Source organism: Dipodomys ordii, unplaced genomic scaffold (assembly GCF_000151885.1).
Source record: "Dipodomys ordii isolate 6190 unplaced genomic scaffold, Dord_2.0 Scaffold200, whole genome shotgun sequence".
NCBI classification, from domain to species: Eukaryota; Metazoa; Chordata; class Mammalia; order Rodentia; family Heteromyidae; genus Dipodomys; species Dipodomys ordii.
The window spans coordinates 1,047,593-1,065,930 of record NW_012267416.1 but is presented as its reverse complement, the minus strand read 5'-3'; the positions used below and the strand labels follow the sequence as shown (position 1 = coordinate 1,065,930).

The 18,338-nt window shown below is 44.4% G+C and overlaps 1 protein-coding gene across 5 annotated transcripts in view; it reads right to left on the bottom strand.

Annotated features, from left to right (window-relative positions):
• The window catches only part of Gria1 (glutamate receptor, ionotropic, AMPA 1), a 344,743-nt gene that overhangs the window by 133,964 nt on the left and 192,441 nt on the right, over positions 1 to 18,338 (bottom strand). For all 5 annotated transcript variants that reach the window (XM_013034904.1, XM_013034908.1, XM_013034907.1 and 2 more), the window contains 2 exons: positions 7,594 to 7,755; positions 5,090 to 5,257 (listed from right to left, as the gene is read on the bottom strand). In XM_013034904.1, coding sequence (XP_012890358.1) covers positions 5,090 to 5,257; positions 7,594 to 7,755 — 330 coding nt within the window. The remainder of the gene's footprint in view (positions 1 to 5,089; positions 5,258 to 7,593; positions 7,756 to 18,338) is intronic.

The window sequence follows — 18,338 nt, the reverse complement described above, 5'->3', positions numbered from 1 at the left end:
ATGAGGCCCTGGGTTCGATTCCTCAGCACCACATAAGAAAAAAAAGCCAGAAGTGGTGCTGTGGCTCAAGTAGCAGAGCTCTAGTCTTGAGCTGAAGAGCTGAGGGACAGCTCCCAGGCCCAGAGTTCAGGTCCCACGACCGCCCCCCCCCAAAAAAAAAGATCAGACATTGTCTGAATGTTTGTGGAGGATGAGAAACTTAATCACAGGGTTAGAGACGAATCTTGCTAAACTAATGTAACAGGGTTCTTGCTAAAGTTGTGTTTTATGTGGAAAACCATGGCTAGGCTTAGGAGGAGCTTGGAGAACATGGCTAGAGTTTGGTCTAGAGTCTATGTTGACAGCTGCCTACCACTAGAATTGGATGCAGAAGAAATAGCCCAGAGGTGGTAATTGAGCTACCTCAGACTCCAGGTGTTCATAACTTTGCTCCACTGCTTCAAGGTGAATCTTGTCTCTGCCCTCTCCTGCATGCTCACTAGTTATGAGGCTTCTCAGTGAAGACACTGCTTCGCCTCATTTTATCTAGACAGAATAAATCTCAGGACACCATGGAGCTAGAACTTTTCCTCTGGAATAACAGGAAGAAAATGCTTGACTCCAACTATTTCATACCATTGCCCCAGTGTTCAAAGAAGCACACACATCAGGCTATTTACTTTCTGAGCCTTATGAGAAATTGATGGGGGAAGCAATTCTGAGTGGACCTCATCCATTTGGTAGACAAGCGAAAGGCAACGGAGGAGCCCAAGATCTTCCCAACCCAGCTTAGTGGGGCCAGGGCTTGAACCTATCTCTTTTCCTAACTCCCATCCCAATGTGCCCGGGACAGTTTTTCCCTGGCTGTGTCTGTCTGTCTGTCTGTCTGTCTGTCTGTCTCCTTCTCTTCCTCTTCCTCCTCCTGAGCCTTCTCTCTTGCCTCTCCATCTGTCTTGCTTGCTTTCTTCTTCCTCCTTTCCGTTTCCTCCTTCCTCTTCTTCTTCCTACTTCTTCTCCTCCTCACTCTTCTCGTTTCCCCTCCTCCTCTTCCTCTCTTCTTTCTCATTTCTCTTTCCATCTCCCTCTCTCTATCTCCCCTTCTCCCTCTCCCTGTCTCTCCCTCCCTCTCTCTCTGTCCCTCTGTCTCTCTCTGTTTCTATCTCTCTGTCTCTGTCTGTCTGTCTCTCTCCCTCTGCATTTCTCTCAGGAATATTAAGGATGGAACTCAGGGCCTCATGTATGCTAGACAAGTACGCTGTTGGAAACTGCATGCTCCAACCCCTTTTACTCCTCAGTGTCATGGCTTGGCTGGTCATGATCTGATTACCCTGAGAATGCCCATCTGCGTTGCCAGAGCAAGCCTTGCTGATGACCTCTATCCCCCAGTGCTTCATTCTGCCCTGACTATCCACCTCACCAAGACTCACCTGCAAAACTCAGCTGTTAACCCACACCTTTCTAGCATTTTTTTCTCATATACATTTTTATTCCTCATAAACTTGTCTTGCCTCCAAACCTGGAGGCAGGGATATGTCTCATACGCCTATGGCCTCTTCCTTCCCAGATCTGGTCCAGCAAAAGTGCTGAGCATCTCTTTCCTCATATGTACATGATTTTTGGCTGATGGATCACAATAGCAAAGACTAAAGGGGATAATTAGCATTTAGGACAAGTTTTCCAAATTTGAGGCTTTGGGCTAGGTTTCTAGACACAATTGTTCTGCCCACCCCCCATTCTTGGTCCTCCAGGAATATATACATATGCCTATGTGAATATTTCTGAGCAAAAAGGATCCAAAGGTTTTCCTTTCCTTAATCCTATCTTTAAAGGTTAATAACTTTCTCTGTGTCTCCTCACAAGTGCTTACTGGACTTGGAGATTTGGCTCCTTTCTGCCCACCAGAAACACATAGATGCCTCCCCTGCCCCCATACCTCCCACCTCCCACCTCCGTCTTCCTGGAGTGCCCAGGGCTTCCAGGATGTGGAATCGTTAATATTCTGAACAACTCCCTGGGTGGCAGGCAGGGGCAGGCTGGCTGGCTGATTATCTCTACTCTGTTGCTATAGGGAAATTATAGTGGGTGAGGGTGAGAGGTGTGGGTACACAGATAATGCCCAAGGCCATGGGCTCCCTGGAGGGCCGGGCCATAGCACTGGAGTCTCCCCTGCTGGGCTGGGCCTTTGAGGTTTCAGAGCAGTCAAGTATAAGGAATGTGTTCACTAAATGTGGGTCAGGAGTCTCTTTTAACCACAGGCCAGCTGTATAATTTTAGGCTGTTTAGACCCTCTCTGAAGCTCAGTTCCTCGGTATTGATAAAACACAATTAATAAAATGCGCTTCTTCACAGTGCCAGATTGAAGATTCAGTGAGATAATTCATGTAAGTGCTTAAGAGCCTTTTATATAGTAAGCTTTTTAACACATCGTAGTTATTATTGCCTTTTTCTTTTTTCTAAGAATTTGACTACCTACGTGTTCACCTTCAAGGCAAACGATGCTGGGACTTCTGGGCCAAGTTCTCAGACAGGCATTAGCTAGATAATACAGTCCTCTGTGTGTGTGTGTGTGAGGACTCTCCCTTGAGAGTCCCCGACTCTCAGTGGATCTGAGCACTAGACATTTATCACTTGAGCCTTGGGTTCCAAGGATTGGATCTACCCAGTATCTTTGTACATAGTTGCTCCATCAGGTGGGGTAACTATTTCAAGAGATGACCTGGAAGGTGAGCTGGCTGAGTAATGGCTGTGACCTATGTAGAAGGCCCCCTGAGGTCTGTGCTTGTGAGTCAAGACCCCTGTGTCAGTAGAATGGACTTGGATATCTTCCCACTTGAACCAAATACTTTGAAAATGAAAAATCACCAGATGACACACAGAACTCCAGATGACACACAGAACTCTTGATTTAAAGATACGAAAAGCAATGGGTTAGTTGGAAGCCACAGTCTTACGACCAATCTGGATTTTTTTGTGTTTTTCTTCACGGAGACTGAAGGGAGTCTATGGTGGGCAGCCTTGCTTTTGTTTCTTTCAATGACCCCATTTCTCAACACTCAGCCAGAGAACAGTCAGGCTGCTGATAAAAAGCTGCCACATATTTGTCCTGGCTCCACAACAAAATGAAAGAGGCCATTCTTTCTTTGACTTCGGATAACTGCTTCCTCTCTAATCCAACAAGGTAAGAAGCAGGAAGTACATTACCACCAGAAAGACTGAGATCGATCAGAATAAACATGAAATTGGACTCTTAAGAGTTCTTGGGGTCAGCTGAGACTTGGGAGCATGTCTCTCCCAGGCTCCTCACTCTCATGGATAAAGAGAAGGAGGTTCACAGGGGATTCAGATGAAGGAATATTTCAAGGTTGCTCCTAGAGACTTGGAGCCTGGATGTCCCGCCTCCGAGCAGGGAGTCCAGATGTCCCGCCTCCTGATTGGGAGTCCAGATGTCCCGCCTCCTGGTTGAGAGTCTGGATGTCCTGCTTCCTAGCAGGGAGTCCAGATGTCCTGCCTCCGGGTTGGGAGCCCGGATGTCCCACCTCCTGGTTAAGAGTCTGGTATGCCCCACCTTCTGATTTGGAGCCTGGTGTCCCACCTCTTGGAATAGAGTCTGGATTGCCCACCCCCCTTCCATATGGAGCCCAGATGTTCTGTTTCGCAGTTCAGAACCTGTCTGGTCACTCCTCATTGCCTTCTGGGCTTCATCTCTGTCATGGTGGGAAGCTGGAAAGCCAAGTGCAAATCCCTGGGTCCATTTGAAAACAGAGTCACACTGCAAACAGAACCTGTCTGGACGGTCAAGTCTGGAAGAGCATTTTAAATAGGCTGGGGAGAAGAGGGGGCAGGCAATCATTCTGGAAACAGCCTGTGTCTGCCATCACAACCTTTTGACCTCTGAGCCTGCTTGCATGGAATAGGCTAACCATGGCTGCTAGGAGCCCTTCTTAGCATGCTCCTGCTGGGCGTTAGCAGGGCTTCTGTTTTATTTTATTCCAAAAGACAGAACCACGCAGAGGCTCTCTGTCAGGGCTGAGTGGGAACTTGTGAAGTTCTTTCTAACCCCTTTCTCCAAGTGGTGAACACTGCCAGAATTGTGCCCATGTGGTTGGAAGACAGATGGGAATACTTAATACATGTTGCTCTCCATTCCTCCCTCATTCGGAAAACCTTCTCTTTCCCTGGGAGGCCAAATTGACCTTATGTTGAATGAAATCTTAAAAATAGAGCTAGTCTTACCTAGACAACTCCATAAGCTGGGGAGAATAGGTCCTGAGGGACATTTGCACCAAAATATCTCACCCACATGCCATATGCAGCCCTCACCCCCACCATCAGGAGTTCCCAGAGGCCTAATACAGAGCTTGGCACTGGCAGATTGAGAATCCAAACCTTGGCTTGAAATTCTTCTATAGACTCCCAGAAATTTCTAGGAGCTCCAAGAGTGAGAAAGCAGTGGGCAAGTCTCCAGAACCTTCTAAACCAGGGATATTAAACACACACCCACGTATACTTTGTCGCATCCTGCTTCTGCAGCAGACATATCACTAATTGAATATTTATACTCTTCCCTGTGGTGTATGGATTTGGCCTCAGACTCCTTTGCATAACCAATCGATTTGAGTGAGCATGACCATTTCTAGTCTTATTATTTAACTAAATGTAAAAAGAAAAGAAAAGGAAAAGAATTGATGATTGCATTGTTGAGATGCAAGAAAGTGTCAATAAGAAGGGCCAGGAAACCCACTTAAGGTCCAGAATTGGGCCTAGAGAACAAAGAAAAAGAAGACAAAGTCCAGGGAATGCTAACAGACCTCACAAAATCCATCTTTGTGTATCTCAAGTTCTCTGTCTAAATATGGATATCATTGACTTTCCTTTTCCAGCTTCATGTCTAAGCAGAAAGTAATAGATGTTGTATCACAAGGAATTCCACATTATTCTTTTATTACTTTCACGTGAGGAGGTTTTGGGTGTTTTGCAGCAGGCCCATAAACAGTACATTGGTTATTTCAAACTTCAGACCTTCTCTTTCATTTTAAACAGCTGCCTGAACTCCATGCAAAGTCTTCCTAGCAGGCTCCTATGTGGTAGGAAAACCATTTGCCAGCCTTACCTGCTGCAGGGCTCTCTGGATATCAATGCCCTGGCCCCAGGGAACAGCTGGATTAGCAAGACAGTCTCCGGCATTCCCCCGGCGGGAGATATCAATCCTCTGTCTTCGTAAGCTCTGGAAAGCCTCAGCCATCACCTTCACTCCATCATAAGTGAGAGCAGAGGTATACTGGAGGGGGGAATACAGACAGTTAGGTATCAGAGAGACCTGCCTGGAAGATAGGAAGGGGAACTGTACTGGGAATCTTGCAATAGGCCAGATACACTGGCCAGCATGACCTTACTGAATTGTGGAGGTTAGCATGGCAAGGACTGACTTCCAGAGAGAAACCAGAATTCAAGAGTTTTGTGTGCAATGTAAATATTATATATATATATATATATATATATATATATATACACACACACACACACACACACACACACATACACACACACACACACACACACACACACATACACACATATTCTTCACAAGCTATTGAATCCAGGGGGAAGAAATGCATCAATTAAATACAACACAACTGCAGGCCAAATGTATGGAAAACGATTTGGTTTCCTCCACATTATTGCCCCAAATTGGGAGTCAAGGAGAGCTGTTGACCGTCAACATTCCTTGTCAATAGTAAAAGAGAAAGTATTTCCCAGATGAGTGAGCTTTTGATTCATTGGACAATAAGAGACTCACAGACATCCCTGTCCCATTTGACTTGGAACCATGATCCTCAACATACCCGCCTCCTGAATAGCTAGGGATTGCAGGCATGAAGCACTGACACCTAGCTTCCTCATTAAAAACAACAACAACTTTATACTTGGAAACTGGGAGCGGCATTAATTAATTAATTTCTATGTAGTTCACTCACTGCTTTAAAGTTCTTGGGAAGTTTGAGTGCCTAAGCTCATACTGAAATACATCCCATTCTTGAAGAGTTAAGTCAATCTAATTCATCACAGGATAGAAAGCATTTTGGTTTGATGGCCTGCACTGTACAAAAAGAAATCGACCAACCAACAAGGAAATGTTTGCCAGGGATTCATTTTGTCCCAGATAACACACTTGACCACAGGATCATTCTCAGCAGAATTCCACGCACACACTGCCACACTGTCTGATTTGACTTGCTATCTTCATTCCAACACATTCTCAAATAACCAAGAAAACAGATTCTAGCTGCAGGATGTAGAGCTGCATTTCTGGGACAGGAGAGGCAGGAACTCTGTCTGGGAATGCCTAGCTGACTTGAAGGTAGAGATCTGTTGGCCAATCCTCAGGTAGATGTTTTAGAATTTTGGCTAGGGACATTTAGCTTCCAGAATAAAAGCCACCTCATGGAGATTCCATCTGTAGAGATATAATCAGGGCCAGGAATGTGGCTTATCAGTACAGTGCTTGTCTAGCATGCATGAAGCCCTGGGTTCGATTCCTCTGTGCCACATAAACAGAAAAAGCTGGAAGTGGCACTGTAGCTCAAGTGGTAGAGTGCTAGTCTTGAGCAAAAGAAAGCTCAGGAACAGTACCCACATCCAGAATTCAAGCCATAGTACTGGAACAAAAAATTCTCCAGAACTATGCAACATGGTATCCCTGCCCAGAGTAGAGATAGCATTTTCTAACCTCCCTTAAAACCAACTTAGCGTAGGCTTTTTGTTTGTTTGAGGGTAGGTTTTAATAAGCACAGAACAGGTATTAGTAACTTCTGAGAAAAATGATGATGATTATAATTATTATTATTAGTGTGTATATATGTATGTCTGGGGGGAGGGAACTGGGGGCTTGAATTAATCCTAGCTACTTAGGAGACTGAGATCTGAGGTTCATGGTTCAAAACAAGCCTGGGCAGGAAAGTCTATGAAACTCTTATGCTCAATGAATCACCCTAAAGCCAGAAGTGGAGCTGTGACTCAAGTGGTAGAGCACCAGCCTTGAATAATTAAAAACTACAGGACAGTGCCCAGGCCCTGAATTCTAGCCCCCCAGTACTGGCACAACAACAAAAATGTAATAGAGTCAGCTGACCATGAAATGAGACTTCTAAAGCCATGAGCTAAAGTAAAATTTTCTTCCTTTAGTTGATCTGCACAGGTGTATTGTCACAGGGAGGAAAAGTAGTGACCACATGCTGAGTAGAATGCTGACTGAATGGGTTTGATTTTAAGCCACCCTGTTGGGCAATGAGGGAACAAGCCTGAGGCTGAGCATTGTGGAGCCAATAGAAGCAGCCTGATTATTTGCTGATCGTGGAGTCTTATATGGCTGTGGATTGCTGAGTCTTAGAATTTTGTTTACATGAGAGAAAAAGAACAGAATGTCTCTCCCTTTAAAAAGCACGATCACTTAGGTCATCAGGGCCTTGCAACTACATACGATGTTCATGGATATTGCAAGTCAGTCTGTTCCTTTGGTGATCCCATTCTTTCCCAAAGGCCAATGCTTCCTATGAGTCATTGACAAGTAGAGAGGCCAGGTTAGTCCCTTGTTGGCCCCTCCTATTGCCCCCTTACCTTAGGCCTCTTCCAGTCCACACGAGTGTGATCTCTAGCATCGCTGTTCTTCCACTGTTGCATGATTTTGGCTGGGATGGTGTCCGTGTAGTTTACCAGCTGGAACCCTGTCACATTTGCACCGCTCTCCTTGAATTTATTTAGGTCGATGTCCATGAAGCCCTGTGGAAGGAAGGGAAGAGGAAGGAGTCTGAGCAGGTGGCCTCAGCAAGATAACTTATTCAGGTGGCAAAAATCACACATTATTTTCTGTCCCACTCCCCAAAGTGGAGCTGACCTAATGAGACAACTGCATCACTCTCCTCAACTTGATTATCACTGCTGTGGGCAAAGTTAGCATGGTGGCCAGGATTCTCAGCAGGGGTAGAATACAGCATCACAAGTCACTCACAACTGGGGAAATCAAGAGGTTGGGGAGAATAAGCCATAGATGAAGCTTATCAAGTGAGTGACAGGGGTGATCAGTGAGTGGCTGCAATTCTTAGGATGACAAGATGTATAGAAGAAAAACTGCAAACCTCAACAGGCACTGGTGGCTCAGGCCTGAACTCTTAGCCGCTTAGGAGGCTGAGATCTGAGGATTGTGGTTCAAAGCCAGCTTGGGCAGGACAGACTGTAACCCTCTTACTTCTAATTAACTACAAAAAATAAATAAATAAAAGCCAGAAGTAGAGCTGTGGCTCAAGTGGTAAGAGGCTAGCCTTCAGTAAAAAAGCCCAGGAATAGCATCTAGGCTCTGAGTTCAACCACTAGGGCCATAACAACAATAATGAAACCACCCCAGCAAATCTCAAAGGAAGACGTTGACAACCTCCTTCTATCACATTGTGTGTGTGTGTGTGTGTGTGTGTGTGTGGTCAGTCGTGGGGCTTGAACTCTGGTCCTGAGCACTGTCCCTCAGCTATTCAGCTCTTCAGCTCAAGGATGGAGCTCTACCACTTGAGCCACAGCACCACTTATGGTTTTCTGGTAGTTTATTAGAGATAAGTGTCTGAGAGACTTTGCTGCCCCGGCTGGCTTTGAACAACAATGCTCAGACCTCAACCTCCTGAGCAGCTAGGACTACAGGTGTGAAACACTAACATCTAGCTCCTTCTCCCTTTGGAAACAGAGACATCTGAAGTCCATTGAGGGGAAGTTCTTTGGGATCCTTAAGGTCCCCAGCAAGTCTGTTCAAAGGACCAGATTCTGAAGGAAGGCTCCATCCCTCTTCTTTTTATTTATTATTTTTGTTTGTTTGTTTGTTTTTATTGCCATTTGTGGGGCCAGAATCTGGGCCCGGGCACTGTCCCTCAGCTTTTCAGCTCAAGGCTAGCATTCTACCACCTGAGCCACAGCTCCACTTCCGGCTTTTCCTGCTTATGTGGTGCTGGGTTATAGGACCCAGGACTTCATGTGTGCAAGGCAAGCACTCTACCACTGAACCACCTTCCCGGCCCCAATCCATCCCTCTTCTAAGCAAGGCCCTGGGTCTGTTCTACTTTGACAAGGCTTGACTAATTCTAACATGCATGGAGGATTCTTTACTGAGAATGGATATATTTCCGTTTCTAATTCAATGAAATCCACTCAGACTCATGAAACTCTCAACCTAAAAAGAAGCGTTTTATTTCCATAATACATTCAGAAATATACAGTACTTTCCTACCTATGGTCTCATTTACTTTATCCCTTTATAAAGTTTGATGTACACTATGTATTTGTCAGATAAAAGAACTGGAGGACTGGGAGAATCATCTTGCTCAGGTGATCAGTAGAAAGCCAGTTGTAGGGCTTGAACTCAGGATCTAAGCACTGTTACTGAGCTCTTTTGCTCAAGGCTAGTGCTCTACCACTTTGAGCCACAGCTCTACTTCTGGCTTTTTTGTGGTTCATTGGAGATAAGAGTCTCATGGACTTTCCTGACTGGACTGGCTTTGAACTCTACTCCTCAAGATCTCAGCTTCCTAGGATTATAAGCATAAGCCACCAGCTTCTGGCTACTGTGTTCTTTCAGATAATTTTCCTCCCTACCTCCCTTGCCCACTCCCTTTTTTCACCCCTCCTTCTCTCCCTCTCCCACAAATGCACTATTTGTAAAATGTTTTGGTAACTTGCTCTAGGAGGGTCAAATTTCCCTTCATAGATCTGATCCTATAGTGGGACACACTAGAGACAATAAACAAATGACAGTGTAAATGGACAGTGCCGTAGAGTTCAGTGGCACTTATTTTTGTGGGAGCAGAGTCCTATGAAGAGACAATCAAGTGGGCTCGGGGAGAAATAATCAAGATTAACTTCCCCGAGGGCTGTGGCTGGCACCTGCATCTCAGTGATACTGCTTTCAAGAAAATGCCTAGAGACTGGGCGGTGCTAGATTTGTTCCAGAAGCAGCAAAGAGGCTAGTGTGACTGTAAATGTAGGTGAGAATGATCGAGGGGAGGGAGGAAGGCTGGGACAGAAGACCAAATTGGATTGTGAGGTGCCTCCTTCTCCCTCTTCCTCCCCTCCCTTCCTTCTTCCCTCCCAACACTCCTTCCTTCCCCTCCGTCTTCTTTTCTTCTTCCTCCTTCTTGGCTTCAGTATCAGAATTGATTTGCTTGAGGTTTCTTTTCCATCTACAATCCTATCCAATGCAGGATCATAAATTACAGGCCTGTTTGGGTCCATGGTTTGGGGGGCCATGACCATGAGAATCTTGATAAGAGAATTGAGAGGAGAAGAGGGAGAATTCTAGTGGATGGAGGAGCCCATGGATGGCAGCCCAGAGGCCCGATGCTGCTCTAGCTGGGTCTTAGCCTGCCCAATGCCCTGTTTCTCAGGACTTCATCACATTCTCATCTGAGACAAAGGACTTCATGATGCAAAAAAGCACTGGTTTTTACTTGTGCCTCTCACATGCTATGATCCTTGTGTGTTTCTACACTAGACGTAAACCAAGCTCACTCACACTCAGCCTTTGTTGCTGCTGTTCTCTGCCTGGAAATGTAATTTCCATGGCTGATTCCTTTCCATTTTTTTCTTTTTTTTGATCTGAGCTAGAATATCATCTCCTCGAGATGGTCTAATCGATCTCTTATCTGGAAAACCAACTTTCCTTTCTTTCCTCCCTCCCTCCCTCCCTCTCTCTCCCTTCCTTCCTTCTTTCTTCTTTCTTTCCCTTCCTTCCTTCCTTCTTTTCTGGGTCCAGTCGTGGGGCCTGAAATCTGGGCCTGGACGCTGTCCCTCAGCTCTTCAGCTCAAGGCTAACACTCTAGCACTTGAGCCACAGCGCCACTTCTGGCTTTTTTCTTTTTGCTTATGTGGTGCTGAGGAATCAAACTCAGGGCCTCAGGCATGCAAGGCAAGGATGCTGAGGAATCGAACCCAGGGCCTCAGGCATGCAAGGCAAGCGCTCTACCACTGAGCCACCTTCCCAGCCCTCTTCCTTCCTTTCTTTCTCTTCCTTTGGTGATGATACTGGGTCTTGAACAACTCAGGGCCTGGGATGATCCCCTTGCCTTTTCTGCTTAAGGCTGGTTATCTACCATTTTGAGCCACACCTCCACTTCAGGCTTTTTGCTGGCTAATTGGAAATAAAAGTCACATGGATTTTTCTGCCTGAGCTGGCTTCAAACTGCAGTCCTTATATGTCACTCCTGGGTAGGTAGGATTATAGGCAAGAGCCACTGGAACTTGACGGCTGTGTTGTCCTCATCTTCACCTCCTCCTCCTCCTCCTCCTCCTTCTCCTCTTCCTCCTCCTCTTCTTCTTCCTCCTCCTCCCCTTCTTTCTCCTCCTTCTCTTCCTCTTCTTCCTCCTCTTCCTACTCCTCCTTGGCTTAAATATAAAAAATTATTTGCTCGCAGGTCTGGAAACTGAAGTCCAAGATCAAAAGTCTGGCAGAGTGACTTTTTCTTTATTTTCCTTTGAGGTTTTAATACTTTATTCTCATGAACAAGGATGAAACTATTTTACAAAATGTACTACCTAATCTTGTCTTTAGAAGTACTTGAGAGAATATATGTTAGCATTCCCTTGATGACCTCTAATTATTGTTTAGATCAAGAATTTCTAATTCAAATGGTAAAGAGGAAGTAGATTTACCCTCCCACCTGAAACGACCAAAATGCAGGAAAAAAAAAGTCTGCATGAAATCACTGAGTCAGTTAAGAAAGCATTGCAATCCTTTAGAAACAAGACACTGAGCATGCGAATCTGCTTACTGCCATGAAAGAGTTTTCAGGGCGTGAGGCATTGAGGGGAAACTTAGGGACTGGGCTGGATATCAGCAGGCTCCATGACTTAAAGACAAGATATAGAACTGAGCTGGGTGCCAGTGGCTCACACCTGTAATCCTAGCTACTCAGGAGGCTAAGATCTGAGGATCTGGGGAAGAATTAAGCACTGAAAAAAAAAATTAAAAAGCTGAAGTGCATCTGTGGCTTAAGTGGTAGAGCAGTAGCCTTGAGCGAAGAGCTTAGGAACAGTGCCCAGGCCCAGAGTTCAAGCTTCAGGATGGGTATAGACAGACAGACAGACAGACAGACACACACACACACACACACACACACACACACACACACACAGAACTGAGAGTCTAGGTGTTCCTGGAGTGGAAGGTCATGGAAATAAATCCCCTGTGTTAGGATCTGAACAATCAGTTCTTGTCTTGTCTGGTACAATAGACACTACTGCTTGCTATGTACTGCTGTTTCATGTTCTATCCTAATGACAAACACCTGCTACCTTCACTTCCATACAGGCAGGGAAGCCAGCCTCTCTGAGGAGTTCACAGGCCCAGAGGGAACTCACCACCAAAGACAGGTGGGCAATTAGTAGGCATGCATGCCAGCATCCTCTTGCCTGAGTGCATAACCAGACATTTAGAGACTCCTAGAGGTACTGAGCTTCTGCATCCTGAAACCTGGGTAGCTTAATGATGCATCTTTTCTTTCCTTTTGTAGGTGGGGTGGGGTTGTTTCCAGACCTGGGGCTTGAACTCAGAGCCTGGCCTCTATCCCTGTACTTTTTTCATGTAAGGCCAGTTACTCTACAATGCGAGCCACACCTCCATTGCTGGTTTCTTTGGTAGTTTATTGGAGCTAAAGGGTCTTGAGGACTTTCCTTCCTCAACTGGTTTTAAACAGTGATCCTCAGGTCTCAGCCTCTTGAGTAGCTAGGATTACAGGTGTGAGCCATTGATGCCCAGCTATCTTCTCTTCTCAACTGCTGTGTTTCTCTACGGTGTTTCTAGGATTGACAACTGAATAAACCCTGTGTATAAGAATCTTGGTTTCGGATCTGGGAGAGTATAGTTCAGTGGCTCTCCCAAATCCAGTCCAGCCAATTTGATCTCAGTGCCTGTTAGAGCATCTCCAGTGTATTTGTCTCTACTCCTTTGTCGCTGTCCTCTCTTCTTCCATTGGAATGGCAGCTACTGACCAGGGGGACATGTGTGTCTTATTCACTGAGATATCTTTTTTTTTTTTTTTTGTCAGTCATGGGGCTTGAACTCTGGGCCTGGGTTCTGTCCCTCAGCTCTTCAGCCGCAGGCGAGCGCTCTACCACTTGAGCTACAGCGCCACTTCCGGTTTTCTGGTGGTTTATTGGAGATAGGAGTCTCACGGTCTATCCTGCCCAGGCTGGCTTTGAACCGCGATCCTCAGATCTCAGCCTCCTGAGTAGCTAGGATTACAGGCATGAGCCACCAGCGCCCGGCTTCACTGAGATATCTTAAAACCAAGCACCTAGAAGCATGGTTGGCAAAGAGCAGACAGATGTTCAATACGTATTTGCCGATGAAATGAATGAAAGCTAAGACTTTTTCCTCAAGCCAAAAGGACATCAAGAGATATTGTATCCATAACTCCTTTATACAACTACTTAAATATAGTACAAATAAGGAAGAAGGAAAGAAGGAAGGTAGGAAAGAAGGGAGGAAGGAAGGAAGGAAGGAAGGAAGGAAGGAAGGAAGGAAGGAAGGAGGAAGGAGGAAGGGAGAGATGGAGGGAGGGAGGGACTGGAAATGTGTCTCAGGCAGCTGTGCCTGGGGATGCTTTTAATAGGTTGACAATAGAAATTCCAGGTTGAGATGAACGCATTGCTACAGTTTGGGGAGCATAAAGGTCATGGCAAGCGGTTACTAATATAAAAGCAGAAATTAGGTGTCCCTATCCAACCTGCATTTCAAGATGCTTTTGCATCTAAGAACACAGCCATCCACCGCTGGTTAAAAGCAAGAACACAGTCAAGAGATTATTTTTTCCCCATCCCCTTTAGAGATTTTAAAAAAGAACATCTTGTTCATAACTATTGAGAGAATAAAATGGAAATGATCTCCCACAGTCAAATTCTGTCACTTGGAAATCTGTAATAAGCTCCTGGGGCGCTCTGTGTGTGTGTGTGTGCTGACTTTCCATCTTGAGCATATCTGAGGCCAAAAGAAATGGCACTTGGCTTGCAACATTGGTGTTGCTTGACTCTAGTCACCAGAATGTCTGATTAGAAGATGGGTGGAAGCTGAGTACCAATGGCTCATGCCTATAATTCTAGTTACTCAGGAGGCTGAGGTCTGAGGATCATGGTTTGAAGAGCCATGATGCACAGGAAAGTCTGTGAGACTCTTATCACCCATTAACAACCAGAAAACTTGAAGTGGAGCTGTGGTTCAAAGTGGTAGAAAGCTAAAAAAAAAAAGATTGGTAGAACCAAGCCTCCTTTACACTTAATCAAGCTGATCCCCCAACTGAACTCCCCTAATAACCTAAAGAAGGTACAAAGCAAGAATGATAAAATGAGCTGAGCTTATATCTACGATGCTAAACTAAATGCATCACCATTAGAGGAGATAACTTGAAGAGAGTGTATGTTCATCTAAATAGCTGACATCCTCCAGTTTTGTGCTGAAAAACCACAATATTGAATGCTACAATGTCCTTCATCACTAAGAAATGCATCTTTTATAGTTACTGGGCTTGGTTTTTTTAACCCACAATGTAGGAAAATGGACTCTGCTGATATTGAAATGTTCTTGATTAAACTATTAACTCCTTGCCTACTTTATAACTAGAACAATCAACTCATTCTATCCCCCTACCTCAGTACTTTTCATTAACAGGATTAATTAAATCATTTTTAGTTTCCTTTGCCATTTTATTAATAAAAGCCTGGAGGGAGGGCAAATGTTTGGTAATTGTGCATTCTTCTTAACCTGCTTTATTCCTGCTATTAATTATTTAGTGTTGTTTAAAGGACATTATGTTGTTAATTTTATTCTATTAAGATTTTAACTATGAAGCTTAATCATTGTTACTCTCAGTTATTATTTAAAAAAATGCCCTCTCAATGCTGAGAACATTATTTTATGCATGATGACTGCTGAATAAGAATGAAATCAATCCACCATGTTTCTTATTCTTTCTTTTTTTGTGCTTGTCGTGGGGCTTGAACTCAAGGCTTGAGAACTGTTTCTGAGATTGTTTTTTTCTCTCAATACTAGTGGTCTACCACTTTGAGGCACAATTCCACTTCTGGCTTTTTCTGTAGTTAATTGGAGATGAGAATCTCACAATCTTCCTTGTTGGGGCTGGGTTCTTGAACCACAATCCTCAGATCTCAGCTTCCAAAGTAACTAGGATTACAGGCATGGACCATGAGTGCCAAACTCTGCCAGATTCTTAGAGAGATCTCCTAAGCTCACTGACTCCCTAACCCTGGCACCAGGGTCATTCTGCTTCTTGCAAAATGACCATTTTCTGAACCAAAATGGAGCTCGGCAACTCCTAGAGTTCATTCTTGGAACTATCAGGTCACCATGTCCCTGTCTGCTTCTTCTGCACTTCTGTCCATTCCATACTGTCCACTCGTGACTACAGACGGGTCTGTGGGAAGAATGCACTGCCTGCCAGCCAGCATCCCTCAAATGAAAGATGGGCTGGTTGAGGAAATATTGATCTTGGACCCATGGAACACAGGACAGCTGGGGTCTTTCATCAACCAGGAATCCCTCACAAGCGACATTTTGTAAATTTCTGTATTTTGACAAAATGCTACTCCTGGGGAATTAAAAACAAACAAACAAAAACACTAAAATCCAGGTTCCATAAATTGAAGTGATGAAGAATCCCAACCTCATTCAGGAGAGGATACAGGGAACCCCATGAGATGATTCATCCTTCTAATGAGATTATGGTAACACCGGAAAAAAAAATAAAGAGACAGAGACAGGTGACTTGAGATATGGCCAACTCAATTGGGCTATCCCAACACAGAAAAGGTTTAGACTATTTGCATCTAAGGTGGACAAGATTAGATAGAACAGGTGGTTGCTAGTTATTTTAGACCCTTCTGTAATGTTTGGGTTTTTTTCCCCAATATAATAGACATATATACTATTACAAAGTATGAAAGATCCCAGAAATTTTAACGGACCTTCTGGTGAGGACTCAATTGCCAAGTTGTGGAAGTGGGAAGTGTAGCAGTGGTAGGACAAAGAGGAAGAGTCCTTGTGTTTACTGAGGCTTTGCTATCTGTGAACAGAGACCCAGCTCAACCTGTTATCTCTAGGCTGGGAATGAATGGTAGGACTTGAATACAGCATCCCTCATAAGAATAATGAAAAATGACAATAAGAATTAAAATACCATTTAACATGCCCTATATAAATATATTCCAACCACCCTGAGGATGGGGTGGGGAAGTTGAGGTTATGACTATAAAAAGCAATCAATTTGAGTGAGCTAAGCATTGGTGGCTAGCAGCTTTAATCCTAGATGAGATTCAGGGGACTGAGATCTGAGGATTGCTGTTTAAAACCAGCCCAGGCTGGGTGCTGGTGACTCACACCTGTTATCCTAACAACTCAGGAGGTTGAGATCTTCTGAGGATCCTGGCTCAAAACCAGCCTGGGCAGGAAAGTCTGTGAGACTCTTATCTCCAGTAAACTACCAGAAAACCATAAATGGAGCTGTACCTCAAACTGGTGAAGCACTAGCTTTGAGCAAAAAGAGCTCAGCACCCAGGTCCTTAGTTTAAGCTCCATGGCTAACATGAAAATTAAAAAGAAACAGCTAACAAAATGCTGAAACAAGGATACAGGCTGACCCATTGTAACAATGAGATGTTCCAGACACTATGTTGAAAACAAATTTTACAACTTGGTGGATGTGTGGAGGTGGGGAGGGAAGGGACAGTAGGGGAAAAACAAAGAAGGGGGTAACAATGCTTGATAGGAAGTGTACTCACTACCTTACTCATGTAACTGTAACCCTTCTGTACAGTATCTTTACAATAAAAATACACATTACAAAAATCAGCCTAGACATTGAAATCCAAGAGACTCTTTTCTCAAACTAACCAGCAAAACAAAACAAAACAACAACAACAAAAAACCCACCACAGAACTGGAGCTGTAATTCCAGTGGTAGAAAGCAAACTTCTAGACAAAAAGCCAAGGGAAAATGAGAGATCCTGAATTCATTTCTCAGGAGAGAGCAAGCAAGAGTAAGAGAGAGAGAGCCCGAGAGAGAGAGTGAGAGAGAGAAGGGGGAGAAAGAGAGAGAGAGAGAGAGAGAGAGAGAGAGGGAGAGACAGACACATGGAGAGAGATGGGGAGACAGACACACAGAGAGAGACCCTAGGTTTATTTACTTATTCCCCAGCTCTTATCTTAAGTCAGCAAACCTATTCACATGATCCTGACTCATCCTCTCATAGTCAGACCTGAACAATCAGCACTGTGCATGTCTGTGCTTGATGAGCAAGGGGGCACCCATCCATCCCAATCTTCTCTTGACACAGTGTGGTTCAGAGACTTCTGAAAAGTGCCTAGCAACCACACACCAAGTGAAGATTCAAGCAGTGGTGTCACCATACCATTTGTTTCCTTCACCAGAGTGTTACATTGCCCAGCCAGTGGAGAATATGGGAATGAAGATTTAGAATGATGGCCCCACATTACCCCAGCCAACTTCAGATTGTGAGGGACACGGTAAATAGCCTACAATAAATGTCTCACTTTGCCTCAACAGAGACCTTGAACAGCCTTCTGCCTTGAAGAATTAGGGGTGTTAAATGTCTCTCAGCAATCTTTGGTTAGGTTGTTTAGGTGTTTCTTAAGCCTATTTGTGTTTTTTTTCCTCCCTAACATTGTAGCACCCACTTCCATACTAGGGGTCAACAAACTTCTGTGAAAGGTCAAGTTATAAATGTATTATGCTTGGTAAACCATTGGCACTGGTCATGACTCCTGACTAAAGCATGGCTGTTACCAGGGACGATAGTAAATGAATGAGCATCTTTGCAAAGAGGGTGTAGGGTTGGACACTGAAATGTAATTTCTTATCATTTTCCCATTACAAAATGTCAATGCGTTGATGTTTTCTAATGACTTAAAAACAATAAAACCATTCCTAGCCCAGTGCCCTTGGTTCACACCTATAATCCTATCTACTCAGGAGGCTGAGATTTGAGGATCATGGCTCAAAGTCAGCCTGGTCAGGGAAGTCTATGAGACTCTTGTTTCCAATCAACTGCTCATACAAAGCTGGAAGTGGTGCTGTGGCTCAAGTAGTAGAGCACTAGCCTTGAGCACAAAGAGGCTCAGGGACAGTGCCCAGGCCCTGAGTTCAAGCCCAAGGACCAGCACAAAAACAACAATGAAAAAACCAAAAACAATAAAAGAAATCTAAACCGTTCTTTGGCCATGAGCATACAAAATCAAGCACTGAAGCATATGCCATGGAAGACAGTTTGCTAATGAATGATCTGTACAAAAGCAAAATTTT